At 41.1% G+C, this 13,863-nt stretch overlaps 4 protein-coding genes across 5 annotated transcripts in view; all 4 read left to right on the top strand.

Annotated features, from left to right (window-relative positions):
* fktn (fukutin) overlaps positions 1 to 1,598 on the top strand; it is a 6,540-nt gene extending 4,942 nt beyond the window's left edge. Inside the window, exon 10 of the mRNA XM_042709367.1 lies at positions 1 to 1,598. This exon is cut by the window's left edge and continues 175 nt beyond it. Within this exon, the coding sequence (XP_042565301.1) occupies positions 1 to 39 (39 nt within the window). The 3' untranslated portion in view covers positions 40 to 1,598.
* A 670-nt stretch (positions 1,599 to 2,268) lies between these two features.
* LOC105902454 (UDP-glucuronosyltransferase 2B17-like) lies at positions 2,269 to 6,920 on the top strand. Of its 2 annotated transcripts, none has more exons than XM_031577787.2 (6): positions 2,269 to 3,016; positions 4,427 to 4,575; positions 4,806 to 4,937; positions 5,169 to 5,256; positions 5,347 to 5,566; positions 6,133 to 6,920. In XM_031577787.2, exons 1-6 carry the CDS (start codon positions 2,308 to 2,310, stop codon positions 6,413 to 6,415), a joined length of 1,581 nt encoding a protein of 526 aa, XP_031433647.1. In that variant the 5' UTR covers positions 2,269 to 2,307; the 3' UTR covers positions 6,416 to 6,920. The 2 variants fall into 2 exon arrangements, with proteins under 2 accessions (XP_031433647.1, XP_031433648.1); XM_031577788.2 differs by lacking the exon at positions 2,269 to 3,016 and adding an exon at positions 3,263 to 4,086.
* Positions 6,921 to 8,190: 1,270 nt separating this feature from the next.
* Positions 8,191 to 12,741, top strand: LOC105902534 (UDP-glucuronosyltransferase 2B15-like). Its single transcript, XM_031577790.2, has 6 exons — positions 8,191 to 8,946; positions 10,248 to 10,396; positions 10,613 to 10,744; positions 10,988 to 11,075; positions 11,171 to 11,390; positions 11,957 to 12,741. Exons 1-6 carry the CDS (start codon positions 8,238 to 8,240, stop codon positions 12,237 to 12,239), a joined length of 1,581 nt encoding a protein of 526 aa, XP_031433650.1. The 5' UTR covers positions 8,191 to 8,237; the 3' UTR covers positions 12,240 to 12,741.
* LOC116222844 (UDP-glucuronosyltransferase 2A1-like) lies at positions 8,953 to 10,238 on the top strand. The gene has a single exon (XM_031577794.1). The coding sequence runs from the start codon at positions 9,368 to 9,370 to the stop codon at positions 10,001 to 10,003; it is 636 nt and encodes a 211-aa protein (XP_031433654.1). The 5' UTR covers positions 8,953 to 9,367; the 3' UTR covers positions 10,004 to 10,238.
* Positions 12,742 to 13,863: the final 1,122 nt, after the last annotated feature.

Raw genomic sequence — 13,863 nt, 5'->3', positions numbered from 1 at the left:
CCCGTGCGCGATTGGGACGAGGTCATTCAGGTCTACTGAGAACTGAGAACTTTCTATTGCTGGCGATAGACGTGGTCCAAAACACTCTGAGCATCATGGCTGCTAATGTAATGATGGACACTACATGTCTGCGCAGGAGTCTCCGCGTGTATGAACTGTTACTCTAATCTGTGTATTGAAGCCATGACCGGGTCGGCATCATTTCAAACAGCGAGGTTCAAATGCCTGGAAAGAAAACAATGATACACCTGCTATTCACACCACTTCCCTTAGTAGTACCTCAAACAGGAGTGGAAGAACCAAGAACTGCACTAAGGTTCCTACCTGTGTAATACTTGTTTGTGTCAATACCACATAACTGGAATTTTGTTTGGTCTGCCTGTAGTAGACAGGGCAAGGTAATTTTCAGACTGCATAAGCTTCCTACACAGGCATAACAGTAATAGAGGCAGAAAGATGGCAAGATGCTTGTAATTGTAAATTTAAATAATAAGTAAAAGCTGTTGGTTTCAAAATAACCTTCATTTTTTTTTTCTGTATATGTGTCCATTAAGTATATAAGTCTGAACACTGTAGTCGTGTCATTTTTAAATATGGCTGATGTAATGTTTAAACAAATGTATGATAAGAGAACAATGTGAAATAATGAAGAATTGTAACATTCGGTGGATTTTGTGAGCCAGGTAGCACAGCTGGATGTGAGAGTCCCAGCACAGCACAGACTGGGCCATTAGCAACATGGGGTCAAGGTGTCATCTGAAGAGGCCCTTAAGAGTCCTTGTTATGTTCAAAAATGAAATGCAGTTAACAGCTAAGCTTAATGTTAAACTTAACAACTTGATTCTCTGTTACTCTGTTGTCATTTTTAGTTTGTTATGAGGGCAGTATATAATATGAGATAAGGGTTGTATTTAATACTTTCTAATTGAAGTTTCTGTAAAGTTATGTTTTTGGTAAGGATGGTCGTCCTCCATCATATGCACTAACAGCGACTTCAGTGAGTGTGGTGCAGTTGCATGCTAACTCCTTTCATTTGTTTGGTTTTATCATGGGTGCACACTTCTGTGCATTATGTATTTTATCATTCCTTTTGACTGAAATTTGAACTGAACCACCTCAGACTCCTGAGTAAAGTATTCATACTGTTATTAAGAAACCCATATTCTGACCACTAAAGCACTGAAAAGAAACTAAAGCGTCTCATAATAAGAGAATAGCCTGCCTTTGTTTGCATGTTGTGTAGTTCTGTTCACTTTTTGCCACACCCTGCTTCACAAACGTTCAGAAATCCTATCCGCAGTCTCAGGTGCTATTACATTTAGTGACTGATGTGGAATGGGAGGTCACTGTTGTGGGTGCCAGCCAAAAGGAAAGTTTACATTAAAACTATCTGGTAATGTGTGTCTTATGTATCTCAAAGGAACAGCTGATAGCTGTTTGAAATACCAAAAGCGCACACATTTGCATAATGCCATGTTTGACTAATCTCATCTTTCGCCATTTGCTGTAAGTAATAATGTGTGTTGGGATTTTTGTAAATTTCATTTTCCAATGTCAGAAATTAGTACTCAATAAATATGACTACAAGGAAATATAAACAAGTGCTCTAATATTTGATAAAGATTTCAGTTATAATTTAAGAGACTTTCCTTAATCTTTATCCCACCAAACAATATGTTTATTTACCAACAGATAAATAATGAATAAGAACCTTCTCACATTCTTTTTATTGTATTACCGGTGTAGCTTTGTAACCAGAGAATATTGTAGATCAATTATTTGGGTTCGGTGATTGCCTGGTCAAAGTCCAGAGGTAGAGTATGTTTGTGCAAGGGCACTCACAGATTACCTGTTGCTTACTGCGCCAAATGAGCATAAAGGTTATATGAAGGGTTTGTTGTCTGAACTCAAAAGCTGAAGCTCCGTTCAAAACGTGCCTTGACAAGTGAAAGAGAGTGCTGCTTTTACAGTTGATAATAAAGCCCTCGTCCTCTTCTTGTCTCAGCCACAGCTGACAGTCTCAAAAGTTCCTCCAAGTTTTTATTTTCGTTTGCAGTTTGCAGCATTTACCGTTCCTAGCATCCCTGGTCTTATTTTAAAGCCACTTGGAGCGAGTTTATTGAATGAGGGGAAATGGTAGTTGGCTGATGTACAATTGAAAATAAAAAAACCCTTATGCAATATTCCAGCTCACTGGTTGGCTGCTCCACATAAATTCCACCCCAGATCACATGTGCTATGACTGACTGGAGCCTAGCTCCGTTTCTCGACCACTTTCCCAGTTGTCACGGCTGCCAGTCAACCACTATGTATGTGCTGCCGGTGCTGCTTTCGCTGCTGTGTCTAACCGCATGTGGCTATGGGGGAAAGGTCTTGGTCTGGCCCTGCGAGTTCAGCCACTGGCTCAACATGAAAACCATCCTGGATGACCTCGTGGACAGAGGTCACACAGTCACCATCATCACTCACACCGCCACGCCATCCGTCGCAACCAAGTCCTCCAAGTTCAACTTTGAGATTTTGCCGGTTCCGTTCACTCAAGAGGACCTCAACAAACATTTCGATGAGATGCTGAGATACTGGATGTATGACATAGCGGAAGACAGCTTCCTAGGGGCATCACTGAAGATCAAGGAGATGCTTGACAAAGGCGCAGAGAAAAACAAAGTGGTGTGCAGGGCCTTGTTCTCGAATAAGGGCCTGATGGAGAAGTTGAAGCAGGAGCACTATGAGGTTATGCTCCTTGACCCCATGTGGATGTGCGGTGACCTACTGGCTCAGACACTGGATGTGCCCTTCATACTAACACTACGCTTCAGCTTTGGCAGTGCTATGGAGAGACAGTGTGGGCAGCTACCCACTCCCCCCTCTTATGTGCCAGGGATTGGTTTTCAGTATACAGACCAGATGGATTTTGCACAAAGGCTGAAAAATGTTCTGTTCTATCTATCTCAAGATATTTTGATCCATAGTCTGATGAAGATTAACTGGGACCCATTTTATACTGAACTGGCAGGTGAGTTCCAGAACATAGACAATGCACAACACAATGTAAAGACTTTAAAGACAAAATGTCAAAATGTTGGATATCTGAAATATGACCATGTCTGCACCATGTGACTGCTACTGAGACATAGCTTTTCTCTCATATGATCCCTCATGACCCAGTGCATGAAACAGGAAAAACATACCTTTGACCACAGATGCCCTTCTACCAGACTATGACCACGCCTCGTTCTGCATTGCCCTACATTAACCTCAATACTAGTATTTACAAATGAGACAGTTGGACAGAAGAGTTGCTTTAAGCTGTGGCTTTGGACTAAATCACCATTGTCAATTCGCCTAATTTGCCGATTAAGATCAGCAAACGCGCAATGATTTCTTCTATCACAACACTTCTGCTTATAGTTCCACTTTGCGTTGAAGGTGGTAAAGTTTTGATTTTACCTGGGGAGTATAGCCATTGGCATAACATGCGAATGATTGTGGAAGAGCTTGCGGAACGGAACCACAGTGTTACGGTGTTAGTCAACTCAGCCTCGCCCTCTGTGAAATCATTTCAGGACGATCGTGTAAACTTCCAGGTTTTCCAGGTTCCTCTGGAGAAGCACGAGGTGAACGCTATGTGGAATGAATTCATTGATCTGTGGATGTATCAGTCTAGGAAGTTGTCTAAATTACAGATGTTTTTTAAAACGATAGCCGTGATGGACCGCATGACTTCTCACAACTTCATAATGTGTGATGGCATACTACGTAACGAGGCGCTGATGGAGACACTGAGAGGACTGAAGTTCGAGGTGATCCTGTCTGACCCTATGATGCCCTGTGGCGACGTCTTGGCAGACATACTAGAGCTACCGTTCGTTCTGTCTCTGAGGCTCACCTTTGGCTATGTATTTGAGAGGGAGTGTGGCCAATTGCCTACACCCCCGTCGTATGTACCTGCTGTGCCTGCGCAGTTCACAGACCACATGGACTTTGTGGAAAGGTTGCAGAATTTTTTGATGTACTCTTTCCATAAACCCTTGTTTTATCTACACACCAAGCTGACAATAAATAACTATCTAAGTGAAATCAGAGGTAAGGGCCATAGGGAAGATATTTTCACTAGTCTTTCTTTATGAATGATTCCATGTTCCATGTACTTGATTTCTTTCTCAGTCTGTAAAATTAAACTTGTTCCTGATTTCACTGCGCTAGGTTTGTTTACCCCCAAATGTATCTGGCAATCTGTTATTTTGTGCTAATTTCATACGGAATACTGCTGTTGCCTTAGTCTACCTGGATTATTCTATTCTATATTATTCTATTCTGCCTATTTCAATCATGATTGCTGTATTGATTTTTTTAAAATAAATGTCAGAGATATCCCATTTTTCCTCAGCTAAACAAACAGAATTATGTGATGTCCTTTTCTCAGGTAAACCAACAGAATTATGTGATGTCCTTAGTAAAGCTGACATTTGGTTGATCCGAACCTATTGGGATTTCGAGTACCCCAGACCTCTTCTCCCCAATTTCAAATTTGTTGGAGGCCTTCACTGCAAACCTGCAAAGCCTCTTCCTGAGGTGAGATAAAATCCTATTCTCAAAATGTGATGTGTTGATTTTTATTGTTGGAAAATCATGTTCAATGAAAGCCCTTCAAAAAGTGAGGCTATAAAACAGATTTATAAAATGAACACTTGTGTTGCATTATGGGACAATATGCACTGTGCCTCTATGTTGGATTGTGCAGCTCCTTTGAAGCCTTTATGAAGTGTTTGGTGTGGTTGTTTTTTTTATGTATGCTTTTGTAGGACATGGAGGAATTTGTACAAAATTCTGGGGATGACGGTATTGTGGTGTTCTCACTGGGATCCATGATTAAGAACCTCACCATGGAGAGAGCAAATACAATAGCTTCTGCACTTGGACAAATACCTCAAAAGGTTAATGGATGTTGAATGTATTTTTTAATGCACCGTTCACATTTTACTTTCCACCATAGGACTGTGTAACTCAGTAACTTAACATATTCAAATTGGCTTCATGCTGTCTTTTGAATATCCTGTGTTGTGATTTTATGGCACCATAGTTACTAATCTTTCGTATCTGATATAATGATATTAATGAATGATATAATACACCATGTGGAGTAATGTTTCTTGCTCCTTCCTTAGGTAATATGGAGGTACAGTGGTGTCAAACCAGAGACACTGGCCCCCAATACAAGACTTTATGACTGGCTTCCCCAAAATGACCTTCTAGGTGAACTCTTAGTTAACACTTCCTATTATGACGAGAAATTGTGTTAATGCAAGAATGTTGTGCTAAACTCTGTGACGTTATACTACAAAGGCCATCCCAAGACCAAAGCCTTCATCACCCATGGCGGCACAAACGGGCTCTATGAGGCCATCTACCACGGAGTGCCCATGGTGGGCATCCCTCTGTTCGCCGACCAGCCTGATAATCTGAGCCACATGAAGACCAAAGGGGCAGCTGTCAGTCTGGATTTCAACAAGATGGAGAGTAAAGATCTGGTGGAGGCCCTCAACACAGTGATTAACGACCCATCGTAAGTCATTCTCTTCTTGTGGTTGGTTTATGTTGCTTATCTGATTGACTTTAAGTAAATAAGTCAAATCACTGTTGGCAATTCATTGTTGCTAAGTCATGTAGGAAAACATAATTCAGCTGAACATGGTTGGCACTCAAATTTATATCCCTATCGCTAAACATTGACCACAAAATGGTCTTGAAAGCATTGCAGTTGGCTGCAGTCCAAAGCATGTACCTGATAACTATGAGTTGGAGTTCAAGTAATCTTGCTTAAATTGATGCTAGATTAACAGTAGTCTGTATGTTTTACATAATTATGATGAATACATATGAAGGAGTGCTATAGTAGGTCAGGGTTTCACAGGCTGTGCAGCATGACTGCATTGCTTTAGATGCGTGATTTAGCTACACTGCCTGTCTGTCTGGCATGAACCTACAGTTATTTGATTTTGAGCACTGGGTGGAGATTACTTAATCTGCTTTTGCAGTTTATACCAAGTACCGAGTATTGAGGTTGTGGCATCATTCAATTGTGCTGATGCACACCTGCCGACTGACTCCAGTCATTCTGTTCCACACCAGATACAAGGAGAGCATCATGAGGCTCTCCAGGATTCACCACGACCAGCCCATGAAACCGCTGGACGAGGCCGTGTTCTGGATTGAGTTTGTCATGCGCAATAAAGGAGCTAAGCATCTGCGCGTACAGGCCCACAACCTCAGCTGGTACCAGTACCACTGTCTGGATGTCTTTACATTTCTGCTTGCCATAGTGGGACTGGTCATTTTTATTGTGGTAAAATCTTGTTGCTTCTGCTTCCGGAAGTGCTTTGGGAAAAGCCTCTCCAAAAAGAAAACGCAGTGAGGTTTTAAAATGCAAAATTTGCTAATTTGTTGCTAAAATGTTGATTTTTTTTTATCGCAGAAAAATATGCACTGTATGTAAATACCTCTGTGTTGGATTGTATCCAACAGTCTTTAATACAAATTATACAGATAAAGGGGGTGGAAGAAACTGTATTTGTATGTGATCAATTCTTAATTTTAAGATTATGGACATTTTTAGTTCATATACTTGTATGAAAATAGATGTTTGTAGTGCTCTTTATGGAAGCTTCTACAAGCCTGTTGATGAATGTGTTGAATAAGACATTGACCGATAGCCAGTTGCCAGTGAATGATAGCTGAATTACATTTGTACACACAATCAGGTCTCTATTGCCCGTAGCTTGATTGTTCTCTCCCTTGTACGTCGCTTTGGATAAAAGCTTCTGCTAAATGACTAAATGTAAATGTAAATCATGTGATACAAATATGTGCCTTTGAAAAAATAGAATATACTTGAAAATAAACTTGTGTGTGTATTTCGAGTGCTACGTCTTGTCTGTTGTGTGCAACATAACAGAGATGACAGCAACAACGTGTCTCCATCCTCTCGTGGGGACCATTCTCTGAGATGTCTGTCTCTGATGAGACAGAGATAATCAAATGAGTGAGTGAAGCCAATCCTGCTGAGTCACACACCCTCTGCACGGGAGAGGAGTTCCCCGCTGAAAGGGATGAGTCAGCAGTTCACAAATGTTCAGAAATCCTATCCGCAGTCTCAGGTGCTATTACATTTAGTGACTGGTGTGGAATGGGAGGTCACTGTTGTGGGTGCCAACCAAAAGGAAAGTTTACATTCAAACTATTTGGGAATGTGTGTCTTATGTATATCAAAGGAACAGCTGATAGCGGTTTGAAATACCAAAAGCGCACACATTTGCATAATGCCATGTTTGACTAATGTCATCTTTCGCCATTTGCTGCAAGTAATAACAGTAGGTAGGGGTGTTGGGATTTTTGTAACTTCTATTTTCCAATGACAGAAAATACTACTCAATAAATATGACTGAAAAGGAAATATAAATAAGTGCTTTAATATTTAACAAAGATTTCAGTTATAATTTAAGAGACTTTTTTTTTATCCCACCAAACAATTTGTTTATTTACCAACAGATAAATAATAAATAAGAACCTTGTCGCATTATTTTTATTGTACTACAGGTGTAGCTTTGTAACCAGAAAATATTGTTGATCAATTCTTTGGGTTCAGTGATTGCCTGGTCAAAGTCCAGAGGTAGAGTATGTTTGTGCAAGGGCACTCACAGATTACCTATCAAAGGAATCATAAGAAACCTGTGTTGCTTACTGTGCCAAATGAGCATAAAGGGTATATGAAGGATTTGTTGTCTGAACTAACAAGCCGAAGCTTCGTTCAAAACGTGCCTTGACAAGCGAGAGTGTGCTGCTTTTTCAGTTGATAATAAAGCCCTCGTCCCCTTCTTGTCTCAGCCAGAGCTGACAGTCTCAAAAGTTCTTCCAAGATTTTATTTTGGTTTGCAGTTTGCAGCATTTACCGTTCCTAGCATCCCTGGTCTAATTTAAAAGCCCCTGGGAGAGAGTTTGTTGAATGAGAGGAAATGGGAGTTGACTGCTGCACAGTTGATAGCTGAACCTTCCCTTGTGAAGTTGCATAATTCTGGGACTGCCACATAAAAAAAAAAACCCTTGCGCAATATTCCACCTCCCTGGTTGGCTGCTCCACATTCCACATTCCACCCCAGATCACATGTGCTATGACTGACTGGAGCCTAGCTCTGTTTCTTGACCACCTTCCCAGTCGTCACGGCTGCCAGTCAACCACTATGCATGTGCTGCCGGTGCTGCTTTCGCTGCTGTGTCTAACCGCATGTGGCGATGGAGGAAAGGTCCTGGTTTGGCCCGGCGAGTTCAGCCACTGGCTCAACATGAAAACCATCCTGGATGGCCTTGTGGACAGAGGTCACACAGTCACCATCATCACTCACACCGCCACGCCATCCGTCGCAACCAATTCCTCCAAGTTCAACTTTGAGATTTTGCCGGTTCCGTTCACTCAAGAGGACCTCAACAAACATTTCGATGAGGTGCTGAGATACTGGATGTATGACATGGCTGAGGACAGCTTCCTGGGGGCAGCGATGAAGATCAAGGAGATAGTTGACACAGGCGCAGAGCAAAACAAAGTAGTGTGCAGGGCCTTGTTCTCGAATAAGGGCCTGATGGAGAAGTTGAAGCAGGAGCACTATGAGGTTATGCTCATTGACCCCATGTGGATGTGCGGTGACCTACTGGCTCAGACACTGGATGTGCCCTTCATACTAACACTACGCTTCACCTTTGGCAATGCCATGGAGAGACAGTGTGGGCAGCTACCCACTCCCCCCTCTTATGTGCCAGGGATTGGTTTTGAGTATACAGACCAGATGGATTTTGCACAAAGGCTGAAAAATTTTCTGTTCTATCTATCTCAAGATATTTTGCTCCATGTTATGGTGAAGATTAAGTGGGACCCATTTTATACTGAACTGGCAGGTGAGTTCCAGAACATAGACAATGCACAACACAATGTAAAGACTTTAAAGACAAAATTACATTTCTCTCATATCTCTCATGACCCGCTGCACAAAACAGGAAAAACATACCTTTGGCCACACATGCCCTTCTACCAGACATTGGCCACGCCTCGTTCCGCATAGCCCTACATTAACCTCAATACTGGTATTTACAAATGAGACAGTTTGACAGAAGTGTGAATGGAAGAGTTGCTTTAAGCTGTGGCTTTGGACCAAACCACCATTGTCAATTCGCCTAATTCGCCAATTAAGACCAGCAAACCCGCATAACTGCGCAATGATTTATTCTATCGCAACACTTCTTCGTTCTTATAGTTCCACTTTGCGTTGAAAGTGGTAAAGTTTTGATTTTACCCGGGGAGTATAGTCATTGGCATAACATGCGAATGCTTGTGGAAGATCTTGTGGAACGGAACCACAGTGTTACGGTTTTAATCAACTCAGCCTCGCCCTCTGTGAAATCATTTCAGGGCGATCGTGTAAACTTCCAGGTTTTCCAGGCTCCTCTTGAGAAGCACGGGGTAAACGCTAAGTGGAATGAATTCATTGATCTGTGGATGTACCAGTCTAGGAAGTTGTCTAAATTACAGATGTTTTTTAAAACGATAGCCGTGATGGACTGCATCATTTCTCACAACTACATAATGTGTGATGGCATACTACGTAACGCGGCGCTGATGGAGACACTGAGAGGACTGAAGTTTGAGGTGATCTTGTCTGACCCTATGATGCCCTATAGCGACGTCTTGGCAGACATACTAGAGCTACCATTCGTTCTGTCTCTGAGGCTCTCCTTTGGCTATGTATTTGAGAGGGAGTGTGGCCAATTGCCCACACCCCCGTCGTATGTACCTGTCGTGCCTGCGCAGTTCACAGACCACATGGACTTTGTGGAAAGGTTGCAGAACTTTTTGATGTACTCAAGTGAAATCAGAGTTAAGGTCCATAAGGAAGATATTTATTCTTTCTTTATGAATGATTCCATGCATGTACTTGCTTTCTTTCTCAGTCTGTAAAATTCACTTGTTCTTGATTTTACTGTGTTTGTTTACCCCAAAATGTATTTGGTAATCTGTTATTTTGTGCTCATTTCATACGGAATACTGCTGTTGCCATTGGTTTCTTGGAATATTCTATTCTACATTATTCTATTCTGACTATTACAATCATGATTGCTGTATTGATTTTTTTAAATAAATGTCAGAGATATCCATTTTTCCTCAGCTAAACCAACAGAATTATGTGATGTCCTTTTCTCAGGTAAACCAACAGAATTATGTGATGTCCTTAGTAAAGCTGACATTTGGTTGATCCGAACCTATTGGGATTTCGAGTACCCCAGACCTCTTCTCCCCAATTTCAAATTCGTTGGAGGCCTTCACTGCAAACCTGCAAAGCCTCTTCCTGAGGTGAGATCAAATCCTATTCTCAGGATGTGAAGTGTTAATTTTTTTGGTGTTGTAAAATCAATGAAGTCCCTTCAAGAAGTGGGGCTATAAAACAGATTTTCTAAAATGAACACTAAAATGAAAATATGCACTGTGCCTCTATGTTGGATTGTGCATCTCCTTTGAAGCCTTTATGAAGTGTTTGGTGTGGTTGTTTTTTTATGTTTGCTTCTGTAGGACATGGAGGAATTTGTACAAAGTTCTGGGGATGACGGTATTGTGGTGTTCTCACTGGGATCCATGATTAAGAACCTCACCATGGAGAGAGCAAATACAATAGCTTCTGCACTTGGACAAATACCTCAAAAGGTTAATGGATGTTGAATGTATTTTTTATGCACCGTTCACATTTTACTTTCCACCATAGGACTGTGTAACTCAGTTAACTTAACATATTCAAATTGGCTTCATGCTGTCTTTTGAATATCCTGTGTTGTGATTTTGTGGCACCATAGTTATTAATCTCTAAAATCTGATATAATGATATGAATGAATGATATAATACACCATGTGGAGTCGCTGACTTTTGTAATGTCTCTTGCTCCTTCCTAGGTGGTATGGAGGTACAGTGGTGTCAAACCAGAGACACTGGCCCCCAATACAAGACTTTATGACTGGCTTCCCCAAAATGACCTTCTAGGTGAACTCTTAGTTAACACTTCCTATTATGACGAGAAATTGTGTTAATGCAAGAATGTTGTGCTAAACTCTCCACTGTGACGTTATACTACAAAGGCCATCCCAAGACCAAAGCCTTCATCACCCATGGCGGCACAAACGGGCTCTATGAGGCCATCTACCACGGAGTGCCCATGGTGGGCATCCCTCTGTTCGCCGACCAGCCTGATAATCTGAGCCACATGAAGACCAAAGGGGCAGCTGTCAGTCTGGATTTCAACAAGATGGAGAGTAAAGATCTGGTGGAGGCCCTCAACACAGTGATTAACGACCCATCGTAAGTCATTCTCTTCTTGTGGTTGGTTTATGTTGCTTATCTGATTGACTTTAAGTAAATAAGTCAAATCACTGTTGGCAATTCATTGTTGCTAAGTCATGTAGGAAAACATAATTCAGCTGAACATGGTTGGCACTCAAATTTATATCCCTATCGCTAAACATTGACCACAAAATGGTCTTGAAAGCATTGCAGTTGGCTGCAGTCCAAAGCATGTACCTGATAACTATGAGTTGGAGTTCAAGTAATCTTGCTTAAATTGATGCTAGATTAACAGTAGTCTGTATGTTTTACATAATTATGATGAATACATATGAAGGAGTGCTATAGTAGGTCAGGGTTTCACAGGCTGTGCAGCATGACTGCATTGCTTTAGATGCGTGATTTAGCTACACTGCCTGTCTGTCTGGCATGAACCTACAGTTATTTGATTTTGAGCACTGGGTGGAGATTACTTAATCTGCTTTTGCAGTTTATACCAAGTACCGAGTATTGAGGTTGTGGCATCATTCAATTGTGCTGATGCACACCTGCCGACTGACTCCAGTCATTCTGTTCCACACCAGATACAAGGAGAGCATCATGAGGCTCTCCAGGATTCACCACGACCAGCCCATGAAACCGCTGGACGAGGCCGTGTTCTGGATTGAGTTTGTCATGCGCAATAAAGGAGCTAAGCATCTGCGCGTACAGGCCCACAACCTCAGCTGGTACCAGTACCACTGTCTGGATGTCTTTACATTTCTGCTTGCCATAGTGGGACTGGTCATTTTTATTGTGGTAAAATCGTGTTGCTTTTGCTTCCGGAAGTGCTTTGGGAAAAGCCTCTCCAAAAAGAAAACGCAGTGAGGTTTTAAAATGCAAAATTTGCTAATTTGTTGCTAAAATGTTGATTTTTTTTTATCGCAGAAAAATATGCACTGTATGTAAATACCTCTGTGTTGGATTGTATCCAACAGTCTTTAATACAAATTATACAGATAAAGGGGGTGGAAGAAACTGTATTTGTATGTGATCAATTCTTAATTTTAAGATTATGGACATTTTTAGTTCATATACTTGTATGAAAATAGATGTTTGTAGTGCTCTTCATGGAAGCTTCTACAAGCCTGTTGATGAATGTGTTGAATAAGACATTGACCGATAGCCAGTTGCCAGTGAATGATAGCTGAATTACATTTGTACACACAATCAGGTCTCTATTGCCCGTAGCTTGATTGTTCTCTCCCTTGTACGTCGCTTTGGATAAAAGCTTCTGCTAAATGACTAAATGTAAATGTAAATCATGTGATACAAATATGATGTGCCTTTGAAAAAATAGAATATACTTGAAAATAAACTTGTGTGTGTATTTCGAGTGCTACGTCTTGTCTGTTGTGTGCAACATAACAGAGATGACAGCAACAACGTGTCTCCATCCTCTCGTGGGGACCATTCTCTGAGATGTCTGTCTCTGATGAGACAGAGATAATCAAATGAGTGAGTGAAGCCAATCCTGCTGAGTCACACACCCTCTGCACGGGAGAGGAGTTCCCCGCTGAAAGGGATGAGTCAGCAGTTCACAAATGTTCAGAAATCCTATCCGCAGTCTCAGGTGCTATTACATTTAGTGACTGGTGTGGAATGGGAGGTCACTGTTGTGGGTGCCAACCAAAAGGAAAGTTTACATTCAAACTATTTGGGAATGTGTGTCTTATGTATATCAAAGGAACAGCTGATAGCGGTTTGAAATACCAAAAGCGCACACATTTGCATAATGCCATGTTTGACTAATGTCATCTTTCGCCATTTGCTGCAAGTAATAACAGTAGGTAGGGGTGTTGGGATTTTTGTAACTTCTATTTTCCAATGACAGAAAATACTACTCAATAAATATGACTGAAAAGGAAATATAAATAAGTGCTTTAATATTTAACAAAGATTTCAGTTATAATTTAAGAGACTTTTTTTTTATCCCACCAAACAATTTGTTTATTTACCAACAGATAAATAATAAATAAGAACCTTGTCGCATTATTTTTATTGTACTACAGGTGTAGCTTTGTAACCAGAAAATATTGTTGATCAATTCTTTGGGTTCAGTGATTGCCTGGTCAAAGTCCAAAGGTAGAGTATGTTTGTGCAAGGGCACTCACAGATTACCTATCAAAGGAATCATAAGAAACCTGTGTTGCTTACTGTGCCAAATGAGCATAAAGGGTATATGAAGGATTTGTTGTCTGAACTAACAAGCCGAAGCTTCGTTCAAAACGTGCCTTGACAAGCGAGAGTGTGCTGCTTTTTCAGTTGATAATAAAGCCCTCGTCCACTTCTTGTCTCAGCCAGAGCTGACAGTCTCAAAAGTTCTTCCAAGATTTTATTTTGGTTTGCAGTTTGCAGCATTTACCGTTCCTAGCATCCCTGGTCTAATTTAAAAGCCCCTGGGAGAGAGTTTGTTGAATGAGAGGAAATGGGAGTTGACTGCTGCACAGTT

This window comes from Clupea harengus, chromosome 12 (genome assembly GCF_900700415.2).
Source record: "Clupea harengus chromosome 12, Ch_v2.0.2, whole genome shotgun sequence".
Taxonomy (NCBI): domain Eukaryota; kingdom Metazoa; phylum Chordata; class Actinopteri; order Clupeiformes; family Clupeidae; genus Clupea; species Clupea harengus.
This window is presented reverse-complemented; position numbering and strand designations above follow the sequence as displayed.

What these genes read in the sequence shown, in the direction of transcription:
- LOC105902534 (XM_031577790.2), top strand. Translation starts at nt 8,238, where the DNA reads ATGCATGTGCTGCCGGTGCTGCTTTCGCTGCTGTGTCTAACCGCATGT. An exon ending in ATTTTATACTGAACTGGCAG is followed by an intron (nt 8,947 to 10,247) that starts GTGAGTTCCAGA and finishes TCCTTTTCTCAG; the next exon opens with GTAAACCAACAGAATTATGT. An exon ending in TCCCCAAAATGACCTTCTAG is followed by an intron (nt 11,076 to 11,170) that starts GTGAACTCTTAG and finishes TATACTACAAAG; the next exon opens with GCCATCCCAAGACCAAAGCC.
- LOC116222844 (XM_031577794.1), top strand. Translation starts at nt 9,368, where the DNA reads ATGCGAATGCTTGTGGAAGATCTTGTGGAACGGAACCACAGTGTTACG.
- LOC105902454 (XM_031577787.2), top strand. Translation starts at nt 2,308, where the DNA reads ATGTATGTGCTGCCGGTGCTGCTTTCGCTGCTGTGTCTAACCGCATGT. An exon ending in CTGCAAAGCCTCTTCCTGAG is followed by an intron (nt 4,576 to 4,805) that starts GTGAGATAAAAT and finishes ATGCTTTTGTAG; the next exon opens with GACATGGAGGAATTTGTACA. An exon ending in TTGGACAAATACCTCAAAAG is followed by an intron (nt 4,938 to 5,168) that starts GTTAATGGATGT and finishes CTCCTTCCTTAG; the next exon opens with GTAATATGGAGGTACAGTGG.